The sequence below is a fragment of the Labeo rohita genome, chromosome 8 (assembly GCF_022985175.1).
Source record: "Labeo rohita strain BAU-BD-2019 chromosome 8, IGBB_LRoh.1.0, whole genome shotgun sequence".
Lineage (NCBI taxonomy): Eukaryota > Metazoa > Chordata > Actinopteri > Cypriniformes > Cyprinidae > Labeo > Labeo rohita.
The window spans coordinates 15,684,205-15,701,924 of NC_066876.1; the positions used below are offsets into that span (position 1 = coordinate 15,684,205).

General features: G+C 34.9%; 1 protein-coding gene across 1 annotated transcript in view; it reads left to right on the top strand.

Annotated features, from left to right (window-relative positions):
- The window catches only part of LOC127169698 (beta-1,4-galactosyltransferase galt-1-like), a 56,096-nt gene extending 38,783 nt beyond the window's left edge, over positions 1 to 17,313 (top strand). Inside the window, exon 3 of the mRNA XM_051117248.1 lies at positions 15,841 to 17,313. Coding sequence (XP_050973205.1) covers positions 15,855 to 17,141 — 1,287 coding nt within the window. The 5' untranslated portion in view covers positions 15,841 to 15,854 and the 3' untranslated portion in view covers positions 17,142 to 17,313. The remainder of the gene's footprint in view (positions 1 to 15,840) is intronic.
- Positions 17,314 to 17,720: the final 407 nt, after the last annotated feature.

A 17,720-nucleotide genomic window follows, 5' to 3' on the forward strand; every position in this document is an offset into this window, starting at 1 on the left:
ATTTTCCACAAGTTGATATTATTCCTTAAGGTCTTAATGAAAAGTCTATAATATACTTTGGTTAAAAATTCTCGATGGTAGTGTAAAACAACACCCTTTTTACCTTGTCGGTGTGATGCCATACATTATCATAATAGGGTAGATGTGTACATACGCTGCCAACACTCATTAATGTTTAAACAAATTGTAAAAGTGATCTTTGCATCCGATGACTCCTTTAAAATGAATGACAGACTTGTAATTCTGTGAACTACCTGAGCAATTGCATTCCCTCCTAATGCAGTGGAAAATGTATTTGATAAGCACTATTTTCCCAGACTGTCATTGGCATTACAGTGCAAAACACTGCTGACAGCTGACATGTTATTGTTTTGTGTCTTATTATCTATTTTCCTCCTGGACTCTATTGCGTGTGAGTGCTGAGGTGTGACTCAGCTTCTGTTCTTTGTCTCAACACTTCTTTCTTCTATTTCTCTGCCTTTGTCGTACTATGAAAAGACTCAGCTTCATCATTATTCTATTTTTTGATTTTTTTTCCACAGAGTAAGCACTGCGTAGTAACATGAAATTATATTAAATACACTGTCATTTTGTACATTAAAAAATTATATATAAAAATGTTACATAAAAGCCTGACAAATGCTTAATTTAGTTACCTTTATACAATATAATGCTGTTTAAAATTATGTACAGTTGAAGTCAAAAATTTACATACACCTTGCATAATCTGCAAAATGTTAATTATTTTACCAAAATAAGAGGATCATACAAAATGACGTTTACATATAGTCCATAAGAGAAAATAATAGTTGAATTTATAAAATGACCCAGTTCAAAAGTTTATATACACTTCTTAATACTGTGTTGTTACATGAATGATCCACAGCTGTGTTTTTTTGTTTAGCGATAGTTGTTCGTGAGTTCCTTGTTTGTCCTAAACAGTTAAACTGCCCGCTGTTCTTAAAAAAGTAAATGTACACAAGCATGCATTCAACTCAGGTCACAAACAGAAAGGAAATAAATAAAATAAAGAGAAACCGACGTCGGTAGAGTGAGTCATCTCTTCACCTTTCCAGAACGTACAGACAGACTGCACATGCGCAGGTATCAGTTTGCCACAAAACTACCGTAAATGCTCCAGTGGCCATTACAACATGATATGTCATTAACCGTGAGAACACTTTATAGTACAGTTAGTAAAACAAACAGAAACAACAGACAGCCTATCGTAATGTTCTGACCATTTCTTGGTCCTACGCCTTCCACAGAAAATATGAATACATAGAAATACATTTAGACCACTTAACTTAATGTTTGCTATCAGGATGTGAAGAGACTTTCAGCCAGCATAACAAAAAATGTTTCTGAAGACAATATTTAGGCAAAATAAGAAAAATGTACTCTTCGTTCTGTTAAAAAAAAAAAGGACAACTGAATTACAGAAGGTTTAAATACTCACTGATGCTCCAGAAGGAAAAACAATGCAAACAGGGGGTGAAAACTTTTGAACAGAATTGATTTTTTTTTTTTTTTTTTTTTGCCTAAATATATTGTTTTTTCATTTAGTACTGCCCTTCAGAGGCTTTTCATTGTAAAATACTCTAGAATATGGTTTTCAGAGGTAAAAATTATAATGGATAATTTAAAAATATATAAAGGAATTTATATAGATTTCACAACGTAATGCTTTTAATTTAGTTTTTCTATAATTTATTAAGACAGGTCAGTCCCAAATTCCCTGTGTGAACTTTAACTGAATTTAAATGTTTTATATGTCATTTTGTTAGTGTTAATTGCAATATTTTAGTGTCGTGTGTTTGCCTAACAGTGTTTTGTGTTTGTATGCAGAAACACATTACAAATTGGTTTGCATCTGCCGCAGTGTAATTCAGACGTTTACAAAGAGGCTGTTTTTGAAGAACGGTGCAATTAAAAACTATATTTGGGCCGACGACAAACCTGCAGCCTGTAAATATTGATTTGTCTGGGAGTAAGATCACACAGGTTCTGCTTATCAGTCCTGCCAGAAAACAAACCCATGTTAACAAGTGATACAATGAGCTAATCCCTAGATTTTCACAGTTTGCGTCAAATCTTCGAAAGATATTTACAGATGTGACCTAGAATTGGTTGTTTTCTATGTCCTGCAGTTTACTGAAAAGCTTGTCCTTGTGTTTTTCAGTTTTGCATGTTAATTTCTTCTCCAGACTGTAGGGCTTATTGAGTGAGATGTATAACTCATAATATCAGTGCTACAGTCATCTGAATGATAACTCTCTTAGCTCTTATGACCCCTCAGCTGTTCTGAGGCTAATCGAGGCCACGACTACACCTGAGCCTCTCTCTCTCTCTCTCTCTCTCTCTCTCTGTGCCTTCTTTTTCTGTCCGAGCTGAATTTATGGTTCTGTCCTGCTGATAGCAAACTCATTACAGTGTCGCCAGTAGGATCACATGGCAGTGTCTGTGGAAGAGGTACCTTTTGGAAAGCGTAGGAGAAATGAATTGGCACAGACAAGACTGCTGAGCAAAGTGCTGCCATGTTCATCATATCTTATAGCCGGAAAGATAGTTGGAAAAGGCACGGAGATATAAAGGCTCTTAGTAGTCTGAAGGTGACTATGACGAGTTTATCAGGATATAAATTTGATTTAAGCAACAAGCCAGTGTTTTACAGGCTTATTGGTAAGTGGTGTGCTTAAGCACAATGCTAAGCAGAATCCAGGTTAGAGAGCAAAGCTGCCATTTGTGACTTGAATGTGCGAGGCTTCTGTTGTCATGCACTTTCAGTTATTTTAGCTGTACAAAAACAGCCTGTTATGCTGCTTTACATTGCAAACTGGTATTTGTTGTCGTATTGCTTTCATTTCTTATCATAACCATAAACACACTGGTTCGTAGAGTTAATAGGTTTACTATTTACTGCACTTTGTTATTCAAGATTTGGAAATCTTGCACATTTAAAGAAAATTACTTACTTCTGCTTTGCAAAATATGATGCGCATGCTTCTGTACATGATTAATAGCTGAATTTTTGGTGAAGAACTACACTGACCACAAGCTTGTGTGTTGTCAGTGTTTGTGCGTTTAGTATGTGCATTGTATGTAACAGTGGTGTATGGTGTTTTTGTTTTTTTAAATCAAATGTACATTCATGCCTCAGTCGCGTTTTCTTTTCATTACTTACATTATCAGAAAACTGATAAGGGACGACACAAACTACGAAAACATATTTTATTACATAAACAGTTTATACATAGAAAAAACTTACATTTTCGATTCATCAAAATATCCAGCTATTACAGCTCTGCATAATCTGGGCCTATTCATTGTATTCTAAACTTAATTGGCAATCAGTTGTTGAAGGTATTAAGGTGTGCTGACCCAAAAATCTTTTAAAAACCTGGGCCAAGTTTAAACCAGTAACCAGGCATCACAGCTGGCAAAGGGACATGTCTGACTTTGACATGTATATATTGCCATTATTATGTAATAAAATTGAAAATTATTATTGCTGGTCTTTTATGATAATGTCAAGTTACTTTAATGTATTTGCACCAAAAAAAATGAAGGATTTATGCTGATATCATCCAAAACTTTTGGTGGGCAGTGTATGAGGTAGACTAAAGTAGACCTGTCCATATAAACCTCCCTCATTCACTAATTGGAACACATTTCAAAATGAAACCAGGGATTCCCCTGAGGGGAAGTGCTTAGGAAAGTTTGTAAGTGTATCTCTAAAAAAGTGGAACACAGGCCTTTATGAGTCATTGGATCATTCACTCAGATTTGGTCAACCGATTCAAAACACTGATTTAGGAATGAAATGCATATAATGAAAAGTTGGGTAGAAGTATATTGTTTTATGCTCGTAAAAATGATTATGCATCAGTAGTTTTATATCATATAATTTTTTAAAGGGTTAATTCCAATGTCATTCCAAACCCATAAGTCCTTCGTTCTTCTCTGGAACACAAAGTAACGACAGGCTTTTTGATGAAATGCGAGAGCTTTCTGACCCTGCATAGACAGCAACGCAACTTCCAAGTTCAAGGCTCAGAAAGGTAGTATGGACATCGTTAAAATACCCCATGTGACATCAGTGGTTCAACTGTAATTTTATGAAGCTATGTGAAGCTGTGTCAGTTGCGTTTATGTCTATGCAAGGTCAGAAGGCTCTCAGATTTCTTAAAAAATATCTTAATTTGTGTTCTGAACAAATGTGACGAACACAAATGAACAAAGATGAATAAAGGTTTTACAGGTCTGGAACGACATGAGGGTGAGTAACTAATGACAGAATTTACATTTTGGGTGAACTATCCCATTAAAGGAGAAGTCCACTTCCAGAACAACAATTTACAAATAATTTACTCACCCCCTTGTCATCCAAGATGTTAATGTCTTTCTGTCTTCAGTCGTAAAGAAATAATGTTTTTTGAGGAAAACATTTCAGCATTTTTCGTCATGTAATAGACTTCAATTGTGCCCCCGATATTGAACTTCCAAAATGTAGTTTAAATGCAGCTTCAAAGGGCTCTAAACGATCCCAGCCGAGGAAGAAGGGTCTTATCTAGCGAAACGATCAGCCATTTTTTTAGAAAAATAACAATTTTATACTTTTTAAGCACAAAAGCTTGTGTAGCAAAGGTTCTCAGATGCGCGTCTACGGGCCGTTCTTGAACGAATCTTTCATGTGACTGATTCGTTTAGTCGTGCATACGCAACATCCTACTAGGTTCTGTACTGGAATTAGTTCACCTGTTTCGAGTCTTCAGGTTTTTCGAGTCGTTCCTTCATCTTATGGGGCTGTCACATGACGCTGATTTTGCTAAAATTAATGGAATGGCTCGAAAAAAGATTTGAAAAAAGATTCATTTTGCTGAACGAGATTCAAAGGTCCGAGTCTGTAAAATGATCCAAACTTCCCATGACTACTATGAATCACGTCTAAGTTCATCGTCTGTGTACTCCGGCTCAAAAAGGTAGAGTATGGCGAAAAATCGTATTTTCTCCTACAACTTCAGAATCGTCCGACACGTTGTACCTTTTTTGTTTGTAAACAGCGTTTGACTTACTTGCACTTTCTTAGTCTTTGCACGTTCGCTTTGTAAACACTGGGTCTGTAGATCCGCCTATGTTCGGTGTGACCTTTTGACATGATTCAATAGTACATCGTGAACGCGCATCCCAGGACCTGTGCTACATGAGCTTTTGAGGTATACAAATATTTATTTTCCAAAAAAAATGACAGATCGTTTCACTAGACAAGACCCTTCTTCCTCGGCTGGGATCGTTTAGAGCCTTTTGAAGCTGCAATTAAACTACATTTTGGAAGTTCAAAATCGGGGGCACAACTGAAGTCCAATATATGTAGAAAACTTCTGATATGCTTTCCTCAAAAAACATAATTTCTTTACGACTGAAGACAGATTGTTGTTCTGGAAGTTGAGTTCTCCTTTAAATAAATCTCACTGCTTTATGGCTTGAGTATTTCATAGTCCTTTTTCAAATACTTGTTTTGCTTTAAATGAAAGTTTGTATGATTCATCTTGGAGCTGGTTGGTTTGGTCCCTATGGAGAAAATGAACAGAAGAGAAATATTTACGTAAGCAAGGTTTCTGAGTAAGTGGGCGGTGACTGTTGCACTCTAATGCAGTATTTTTTCACATTTTACATGCAGCAATAAAGTACACTGTTCACACACTGTAGGCTACTATGCCTCTGTCCTTCTCTGTTATAGCGAGAACTCATTGCTGTTATTGGCATGGCAACCCAGCTTCCCGTTGGTTTAGCCTGCCCACCATCTGTCTGCTCCCATATGGGTTTGAAATGATGCAGCATGACAGGAGCTGTTCCCATAATGCACAAGGTGTGAGGACCCAGGGCCCTGCCACAGAGCCATGAAGAGAAGCTCAGCTACAGACTTTGATCTTTCAAGGCATGAATGATGCAACTCCTTCCAAGGAACACGCAGGCATTAGAGGCCGTCCATCAGCCGCATGCTAGCAGGTGTCTCAGCTGCTCCAGAGACTCTTAGGAGGAAGAGGAAGATCAATGTCCTGCCTGCAAATCCTGCTCTTGTTGATAAGAGGCCTGTACTACAGAGGATCAATCAGGTTTACACCATTAGGGTGTTTGAAACAAAGTCGACGGCTGTTTGAACAGCTTCTAACTGACTGATACATAATCCTTATGAGTAAACAAGATATCTTATTCATTTAAGCACAGCAAATGATGCAAAACGATATGATAGCTAGATCAATAATTTGATTTTATTAAAAAAAAAAAAATTAAAAATGCAATTCATACCTTCAGTGATTTCAACCTTTTCTATGAGAAGCCTGTTAAACAGTTCTGATTTCAAATTTATTTTGCTATTTTAATTTTTATAGCGTTATAAAAAGAAATTAAATTCTTGAAGAGAAAATGCCTTAATAAATAAATACATTTAACAGCTTAATAATATTTGAAACACTTTTGTCTGCCAAATTAGAGTCATGTAGTGTGACCGAAATGCAGAAATATGTAACTTTCTTTAAAAATCTGATTTGTTTTTTTTAATGACAATGCAAGGTGGGTTCAGGTTGTAAAATGCAACCTAATGATATTTATGAATTAACATTTAATGATATGTTTAAATATACAAATAAAAAAATAATCAATTGATATATTTTGCCATAACATTTTTGAAAAGAATACTGAAAACATGTACAGTAAATATTTAAAAAAATAAGATTTTCTTTCATTTTGGACACTCTTACGTGTCACTGATTTAAAAAATAAAAAATTGTAGTTGATTGCTGCTGTTTTATATACCGATAAATACAGTTGAAGTCAAAAGTTAACATACACCTTGCAAAATCTGCAAATGTTTAATTATTTTACCAAAATAAGAGGGATCATACAAAATGCATGTTATTTATGCATGCATGCATGCATGTTTATTTAGTACTGACCTGAATAAGATATTTCACATTAAAGATGTTTACATATAGTCCACAAGAGAAAATAAAAGCTGAATTCATAAAAAATGACCCTGTTCAAAAGTTTACATATACTTGATTCTTAATACTGTGTTGTTACCTGAATGATCCACAGCTGTGTGTTTTTTTTAGTGATAGTTGTTCAGGAGTCCTTTGTTTTTGTCCTGAACAGATAAACTGTCTGCTGTTTATCAGAAAAATCCTTCAGGTTCCACAGATTCTTTGGTTTTTCAACATTTTTTGTATTTGAACCCTTTCTGACAATGACTGTATGATTTTGAGATCCATCTTTTCACCCTGAGCACAATATGCACTCATATGCAACTATTACAGAAGGTTCAAATGCTCACTGATGCTTCAGAGGGAAAAATAATGCATAAATAATGCATAATGCATAAAAATAATGGGGTGTAAACTTTTGAATGGAATGAGGATGTGTACATTTTTCTTATTTTGCCTAAATTTTTTTCATTTAGTACTGCCCTTCAGAAGCTACAGAAGATACGTACATGTTCCCCAGAAGGCAAAATAAGTTAAATTTACCTTGATCATTAAATTCAAAAAGTTTTCACCCTCCAGCTCTTAACCTTCTGTAATAGTTGCATATGAGTCCCTCAGTTGTCCTCGGTGTAAAAAGATGGATCAAAATCATACAGTCATAGTTGGAAAAGGTTCAAATAAACTAAAATGCTGAAAAATCAAAGAATTTGTGGGACCTGAAGGATTTTTCAGAAGAACAGCAGGCAGTTTAATTGTTCAGGACAAACAAAGGACTCATGAACAACTATTACTAAACAACAACAACAAAAAAAAAAAACAGCTGTGGATCATTCATATAACAACACAGTATTGAGAATCAAGTGTATGTAAACTTTTGAACAGTCATTTTTATAAATCCAACTATAGTTTTCTCTTGTGGACTATATGTAAATGTCTTTTATGTGAAATATCTTATTCAGGTCAGTACTAAATAAAAATGCATCCTCTTCTTTTGGTAAAAAAAAATAAACATTTTGCAGATTCTGCAATGAAAACTGTATGTATGTGAGTCAAGTAGTGCTCAATCATATTTACGCCCACGTTTGAGCAACCTTAACATGATTTATTAACAAAGAATCCAGGGTTCACATACAGGTTGATCTGCTAATCAGACTGTAACTCCGTTCTCTGACAAGAACTGTAATTACTGCCATTTACTACTTTCATAAGCAGTTACTTAATCACCTAACAGCTGTACAAGCAAAATCACAGCTCGAAAGATCCAGATGATCTGGAATTATGATGTACTGCTAGTGAAAAACAGCCAGTGATGCCTTGAGGGGTTTTGCATATATTGATTTTTTTTATCCTCCTCATGCTGAGTCATTATGTTCAAGCCTGTTGATCTGTTTATCTGATTATGAAGAATGCTTTTTTAACCACACTCCCACCTGTTGAGGTCACTAACCTGTTCCAGTAATATTTGTCATTAACAAAATTTCACATGCATTGTTTTAATGGGCACATTACACACACAGATTCTATAGAGCCTTTTATGCTCTATAACTGCAATATAGCGGCAACTTTGGTAAGAGACAAGCTGCTTCTTTAAGAGGAGCTCTTGCTGGGTGCAGACATCACAAGGGCATTTGCTAATGACTACCTTGTGTAAAAGCAAGGTGCATGAAGGTAGTAAAAAAAGAATAGAGCTGACAAGTTTCCTCCTTTTCGCAGCTGATTGTTTTCTGCATGATGTCTAATATGAGATTATTTCATGTTATAAAACTGTACATAATAACTTAATTGACTATTCGTGCTAAATGAGAACAGCATGCTGTATATACAACATGTTTTATTTAAAATTGATACTTTTTCCTTCTACAGCTGCAGCACCATTATGGAAGAGAATGAACAGGGAAAGTGCATTAGAGTGGGACAACAGAAAGCAGAATGTGTTTGAGTAAAGGTTTGGTACTGCGCTAAAATGAAGAGACCCACTGGGGATGTTGTTGTGCAGCATTTCATTAGCATGTATTTTTATACTCCTTTCTTCTAGGCAACCCTCGCGCAGCAAGTAAAATACAGTAAAATGTCATTAAAAATGATCAAGGATTTTTCACAGTTTGAACACAAAGATTAAATATTTTCATTTATTTTTTTTTTATTAGTTATTAGCTCACTCCTGAATAAAATTTCCTGATAATTTACTCACCCCCATGTCATCCAAGATGTTCATGTATTTCTTTCTTCAGTCGAAAAGAAAGGTTTTTGAGAAAAACATTACAGGATTTTTCTCCATATATGGGTTGAAGGTCCAAATTGCAGTTTCAATGCAGCTTCAAAGGGCTCTACACGATTCCAGCCGAGGAATAAGTGGTCATTTTCAAAAAAAAAAAAAAAAAAAAGGTACAAATTTTGCATGCTTTTTAACCACAAATGCTCGTCCAAAGTGGACATCTATCTACAGTTGAGGTCAAAAGTTTACATCCCCCTTTTAGAATCATTAAAATAAGAGGGATCATACAAAATGCATACAACTTTTTTCATTTGAAGATCAGGGTAAATTTAACTTATTCTGTCTTATGGGAAACATGTAAGCATCCTCTGTAGCTTCTGAAGGGCAATTCTAAATGAAAAAACATGATATTTAGGCAAAATAAGAAAAATGTACACACTCCATTCTGTTCAAAGAGTTTTCACCCCCCAGCTCTTAATGCATGTTTTTTTTTTCTTTCTGAAGCATTAGTGAGTGTTTGAACCTTCCGTAATAGTTGCATATGAGTCACTCAGTTGTCCTCAGTGTGAAAAGATGGATCTCAAAATCATATAGTCATTGTTGGAAAGGGTTCAAATACACAAAAATGCTGAAAACCAAAGAATTTGTTGGACCTGAAGGATTTTTCTGAAAAACAGCAGGCAAAGGACAAACAAGTGACTCATGAACAGCTATCACTAAACAAAAAAACACAGCTGTGGATCATTCAGGTAACAACACAGTATTAAGAATCAAGTGTATGTAAACTTTTCATTAGGAATAAGTCCCTTAACAATACTTATCCACTGGGCAACCGAAGGGGTTATGGTCGTTATCCTTTGCAACAAAATACACTTGTGAGCACAATGTGTATGTAAACTTTTGAACCGGGTCATTTTTATAAATTCAACTATTATTTTCTCTTGTAGGTTATATGTAAACGACTACATGTGAAATATCTTAATCAGGTCAGTACTAAATAAACAATAACATGCATTTTGTATGATCCCTCTTATTTTGGTAAAATAATTAACATTTTTAATGATTCTGAAAGGGGCATGTAAACTTTAAATATCTGTTTATGTATCTAGCTAGATCCATCACTCTCATATCTGTGGTTTTTCGGAAATTTGATTCACCAGTGAGCCTTTGCTGAAAGCATAAAGGCTTACTGAAGCCTGAAAATTAGAATCTGCAGCCTTAATGAAAGCGACCTCTGTCTGTGGTGATTCTTGGTGATGTCTGGTGAAATATCTTGCCAGGGTGACTTGGCACTTGGACAGAGGGTGGGATTGTGTTTCCTATTCCTTATCCTTTTACCCAAAAGTCAGTGATGGTGAAGTCCTTGTCCTGTTCATCCAGAGTTTGGCTATGTGTTTTTGGAATCTTGCTTTATCTCAAGTAATATCAACTGAACTGCAGATAGTGAAGAGAAAGCCTGGTGCTAAGCTTTTCCTCAGCCATTAAACATTCAAATGAATGTAATCTAGACAATGCACAATCAAACACAAATCTCCTAGCTCTCGATGAAGAATGGCTGTAGTATCCATGGTTACCCTCAACTACGCAAAAGCCAAAAATTGCAATGTAGATAGTGTTTTTTTTTTCAGAGGCTGAGAAATGGCATGCTGAGGGCAGCTCTCCATGGAGACCAAGTAAACCTACGTTATGGACTTAAGATGAATGGAAGGTGGTGATAGCTTGACAGTACAGAGCGTTCTGTGTTCATTTAAATCCAGGGAAATGCTGTCAGACCCCTCTGCCTGTCAGAGAGAGAAGAATCTCCATTTATTTCCTCCACTCACACTCTCACCCACACTTTACATCATGAAGGGCCAATGAGGCTGGCTGGCAGTAACTGGATTTATGAACCTAAGTAATGGTGCTGCAAGTAATAGAGAGTTGCATAAATCGCTGTGAACCCCTGCACTGTAAACCATCCACCGACCCAGCAAGGACTGGGCAGTTTAGTTAAACATTATGCTGCAATATTTTTCAGTCTTGTGACAATATTTGATACGTGTTCAAACTGTTTCATGTAATGTTAAAATGTTTAATGCGATATTTTCAATGCATATCTACCAGTCAAAAGTTTTTGAACAGTAAGATTTTTCATGTCTCTTCTGCTCACCAAGCCTGCATTTATTTGATCCAAAATACAGCAAAAGCAGTAATATTGTGAAATATTTGTACTATTTTAAATAAAAAAATATTTAAAGAAAAATATAAAATGTAATTTATTCCTGTGATCAAAGCTACATTTTCAGCATCATTACTCCAGTCTTCAGTGACACATGATCATTCAGAAATCATTCTAATATGCTGATTTGCTGTTCAAGAAACATTTTATTGTTATTACTATCATTATTAATATTATTATTATTATCAATATTTAAAACAGCTGAGTACATTTTTTCAGGATTTTTGGGGGAAAGAAATTATAGAAATTAATAATATTTTAGCAAGGATGCTTTAAATTGATCAAAAGTAATGATAAAGACATTTATAATGTTACAAAAGATTTCTATTTCAAATAAATGCTGTTCTTCTGAACTTTCTATTCATTAAAGACACCTGAAAAAATTCTACTCAGCTGTTTTCACCAAAATAATAATGTTTTTTGATTTCTCAAGGATCATGTGACTGGAGTAATTATGCTAAAAATTCAGCTTTGAAATCACAGGAATAAATTACATTTTAAAATATATTCAAATACAAAACAGTGATTTTAAATAGTAAAAATATTTCAAAATGTTACTGTTTTTGCTGTACTTTGGATCAAATAAATGCAGGCTTGGTGAGCAGAAGAGATTCTTTAAAAACATTACAAATCTTACTGTTCAAAAACTTTTGACTGTGTGTATTTAACTTGCATATATGCATCATAACAACAATACATAATAACCCAGCTAACAAAAAATAAGTTTTAAGAATGTTTTGCTAGCATTCCCTTTATTTTTTATTTATTTATTTTTTGTTTGTTTGTTTGTTTTGTTTTGTTTTTTGCTAACATTTTGATAATGTTATTAAAGACCAGTGACTGGTTTCATAAAATGCTTAGACTAGTCTTACTAGTTAGTCAACTAATTGTTTTTTTTTTTTTCATTTAGGACTAGTCTTGATTCTTATTAAGTCAGTATATCGGCTAATTTGAATCAGAAAAACAAGACTCATTACCCTTTGAATGCTAGTTGGTCAGACTAGTTCTTAAGACACACTAGTTCTTAACTTAAGGCTAAGTTTATGCAACTTGCCCCAGATAACTCTGAACAAACATCATATTAATGTTGCTGGAAGAACATATATTGATAAATTTAAGAGATCCTTGCAAAAAGAATATTGCCTGAAAGCTGGGAATAAACAGAAATGCTTACCAACATATGCTGTAGCTAAAACATATACATGAAAAATGCCATGCAGAGGCTTCCGTGACACAAATTAGCTGTTGAATTTTGATTTTTGTAACTGACAGTTTTGAACTGATTCATGGAAATGAATTAAATTTAGCAACTCAGTGATGCATTTCTTAAGTTAAATTCGCTTCTAAAGCTCTTTGTGCTATATAGGCTATTTCTAACCTTGACAGAAGGTTGCCATTTTTATCTGCTACAAATGAAGGTATCCTTAAGAGTGCTGTTATAACATTAAAAAACTGACATCATTTTAACTTTTGCATTTCCTACTTTTTCTGTTAATAATTTACATTTAACTACAGTACATTTTAGGTTACTATATCTATGAGTGCTACAGATATGATTATGCATAATATAACGGCAACACGCAAAGGTAATTTGACCTATTTTAAAAAGTCAGTGAGATTGAGCAAACTCATTTTTCCTCTATAAATGTTAATATTTCTGAATTAAACAATATTCAACAAGAAAACATTTAGGGCATGATATGAAACAAGTTTTTCAATACAACAAAGCAAAACTTTTTTGTTCTTAAAATGCTTTGTTTATTTTATTGCTTCCTTGTACAGCCCATACTCAGTGAGATTATTTGTTGAGGTCAAAGTCTAAACCTGATGTTACCACCTTTACACTAAAACTTATGAAAACATATACAAAGACATATATACATACATCAAATAAAAAGAGTTTAACATATGATTTTGCATTGGCATCAGTCTTTATAAAATTACTCGGTTACTCATTACCACACCGTGTAGAGTAGAATATTGTCCACTTATATACCATGTGCTGCTAATCAAATGTGGAGTGGGCTGTTCCAGGGCAATACGACAGCTGTCTTCCAGAAGTACGTGATATATGAAGTTCCTGTTATGTTGTTACTACACAGGTACTGTTTTCAATCTGTATTCTCCTTTTTAATTTTCAAGGTAGAATTATATTAATACCTGTTCTAGGCAATTGAGTATGTTACATTGTGACAAAAGGTACTGTCTATCTATTTTTCATCTTATTTTGCTATTTTCTATCTGGGTGTAATGGTCAAAGCAACTATGATTTTTTTTTAACTCTTTGTTGAATTAGCTTGTTTTGTGACAAGCACAGGATTCTGTTTGCATTTGCTAAATTGTCAGGAGCTCTGTATATTGATTTCAGAATTTTAATCTGGTTATGGAATGCTATATGTCACTATTTCTAAATACGTAAATCGCTAACATATTGCTACAAACACCTCAATGTATTGTCACAAGCCACAGGGTTTAATTTGGCTTTGTCTGTGTATGTTTTTTTGACTTTCAAAGATGTGGATCCCATTGACTACCCATTCATTGTATGCCCATCCCATTGTATGACTAAAAGAGTGCAATGGTTTGAGTTAAATATCTTCGTTTGTGTTCTACTGAAGAAACAAAGTCACCTACATATTGAAACACCACATTTTCATTTTTGGGTGAACTATCCCTTTAAGTTGCTTCATTGAAAGCTTACTGTATTACTCTATTAAAATCTGTGTGTTATGTTTGGTATTGAGAGAGAGACTGACTGAGCGTTCGTGATTACCTGCATCTGATACAGCATTCATTCTTAAAAACAATCTCATATCACAGTAAATCATTAGTTTGAATGTCCGATGGGCTCGTACTATCCTTTCATCTGTTAAGGGTGATTCCTAATGACATCGCTGCACGGTGCATTTATTGACTACATACAAGCTGGGTTTGACAGAAAAAATAACTTACTCAAAACTTTTTCAATTTAAAAGTCCTTATTGCAGACTCGTAAAACAGTCTCGTCACCTTCTAATGGCGGAACAATGTAACTAAAATCACCATCATGGAAAAACACACACACTATTTCCTAATACTAAATACTACTATTATTTATATAAAGCATTACTTATAGAATAATGATATTTAATAAACAACAACAACAGCCATCATAAAAGTTGCGAGGCAATTCAGTCAAAAGTACACAGGCAGCGCTCTGATATTCAGCATTGAATTGACATAAACATGATGAGATTTTGCCAAATCTATTTGCTCTGGAACAAATAATAGGTAAATGAGACCAAAGATTGCCAGTCAGATTTACCCAACATGAAATACATCTCATGTTTAACCACTACAGAGACATCTGAGCCAGTGGTAAATTCACGGAGATCTGGCCGAGTTGAGACGCTCTCGGGCGGGTTCTTGAACGGCCCATGATTCTCTGGAGCTCACACGTCCGAAAACGTAGACGTTACCTATATTAACAAACCGCATATTTGAAGTCCAAACAAGTACATTCTAGCCTAAAAAGCTACATTCCATGACACAAAACAGTATTATTTTTATAGTGGATTTGGGCCATGACACTCGGCAACTTCAGCAAGTGGAGTGATACAAGCAGTAAAATGGCTGTTGGAGTTTTATTGGACTGTAATATCAACACTCTTATCAGCCAGTCAGATTCGAGGACCAGAAAGAACGGTTGTATAAACACAGATAAGATAACCAGATCTAAGCTGGTTGCCTGAGAATTGTTAGAGAGCCCAAAAACGATCACCTCAGTATTATCTTCATTTGAGGATAAAAAAATTTGGACTAGCCAAAATGTAACTTCATCTAGGCATCTTAGTAAAGAAGTAAATGCAGAAGGATCATTTCTCTTGACTGGTAGGCAAATTTGGGTATCATCAACGTAAAAATGAAAAGACAATTCTAATTTTTCGAGTTTATATTTTGCAAATGTGACTTTTTTTTCCTCAGAATTGTGCAATATAGACTCACAATTCTAAGTAATAAACTCACAATTATGAGAAATACAGATTCAGATAAACTCAATAAACTCACAATTCAGACTTTTTTTTATTAGATTAGATTTCAAGTTTATTTCTTGCAATTGTGACTTTACAACATGCAAGTTATTGAGTCAGAATTGTGAATTTTAAAGCCTTTGTAAATTCTGTATCAGCTGCAGAATTTGAACTGAGGGAGCAGAAAATATGCAGAATTTAAATGTAAATTTAAACGTGATGTCTAATTAAAATGAACTGAAATTCAAATAACTGTAATCTTCACTAGAAAAGAAAAGCTATCCAAGCAACCTTAGAATATTCAAAAGTTCTAAAAGAAAATTTAAAAAGCATCAAGTTTGAAAGTTTATAGTCCTTACAAAAGAATTAAAATTCTTACACATTTCTGACATTCATCTTTTCTTTGCTCTACAGGTACTAAAGGGCAGATGGCTAAAAGCAGATTTAAAATTCTTCTTGCTCTAATATGTATCTCTATTACTTCAACGCTGATTTTGGCATATAATAGTGGTTATCCACTTTACCAATATTTGACTGCTTTCTATAATACACAAAGAATCACAGAAGCTTTAAATTCAATAACGCCAATCAAAGACTCACAGCATTTCATGGTGTCTGCGTTTATTGACCACAGACTGGACGGGGTCATTCGAGTCATCAGCATAATCAAAAGAAACAGTCTTCAACCACTTTACTGTGTTTACTGCAACGCCAAAGAAGTCTGCAAAACTGTTCACACTGATGTCCAGATACACGAAGACCATTTTGGCTTCCCGTTTCACGTCTCAGATGTGATTTGTAAAGGTAAACACATGCAAAATGCAACACATGTCCTTATATCAACTAAAGATTCAGATAACAATGTTACGGAGTACCTGCCAATAAAAAATCGGGTCCAATTGAACACCTTTAAGTATGACTTCACAGTTTGCATCTCCACCCTTTTTGGCAACTACAACAATGTACTGCAGTTTGCTCAAGCGATTGAGATGTACAAGCTTCTGGGTGTACAGCATGTGGTCATCTATAAAACTAGCTGTGGACCGGACTTGGAAAAGCTCTTAAAACATTATGAAACAGAAGGGATGATGGAGATCGTTTCATGGCCTATCGAACAGTTTCTGAACCCGTCGTCAGGCTGGAACTTCCAGCAGCACAAGGGTGACGTCCATTATTATGGTCAGTTGGCAACACTCAACGAGTGCATTTACAGGCACATGTACCAATCCAAGTACGTTCTCCTGAATGACATTGATGAAATCATCATGCCTTACAAACATGACAATTTATCATCTCTTATGAAGTACCTTGAGTCTGCTCATCCCAGGGAAAGTGTATTCATTTTTGAGAGCCACGTATTCCCCAAATCACAGTTTGAGGAGAGTGGGAAGTTCAAACGAGCAGAATGGAAGAATATTCCCGGTGTCAATATCATGGAGCACATCTACAGAGAACCTAATCCAAAGAACACTTACAATCCCACAAAGATGATTGTCAACCCAAGGAATGTGCTGCAAACCTCAGTACATTCCTCATTGAAAAACTATGGATATTTTCACCGTGTAGAATTTCATGTTTCTAGGATGATACATGTGAGAGAACCAATGGAGGTGAATCTTACTAAAGAGGAACTGTTTGTGGACAAAAGAATTTGGGACTTTGAGCAAAAACTGATACCAAATGTTGACCGGGCTTTGAAGCTTTCAGGTTTGTAAAAGCCTCACTGATGACATGAAGTATTTTTAACAAAGAAGATTCGAGGAAGCATGTGGTAAATAAACTGATCCCATTTTGTTTTCCTCCTTGTCATCATCCTATTCTTGGCAGGTTTAAATCTGCACCAGTAGTCTAGTCTGAATAAATGACAGTCACATATTGCATGTTACATAAAGGCAGTCACAAGTAGCTATTACACTGTGCTTAGATGATCTATGAACACACCAAATGTCTCCAATATGGGAAAATTCACTACAGTGCAGATGTAATCCGGTTCTGATCTACCAAAGAAGCACTATAAACCAGCCTCTTATAATAATCCAAATCTCAAGTGTAACCACACTGCATGCATTAATCCTTGGTATTAAGATTTATTATGCCCTGTTTTATAAAAGCCACGACTGTCTATTTTCAGGCATTTTAAAAGCTTAGCATCTTCACAGGATATGGTCTTAGTATAGCACGTTTGGATATAATAACTTGTCATAATAGCTGGAAAACATTGCTCCACAATCAGAAAAAAAGTAGGAGTAAGAGAAAATAATAGATAAAGTTATAAATCCTTACATCCTTACATT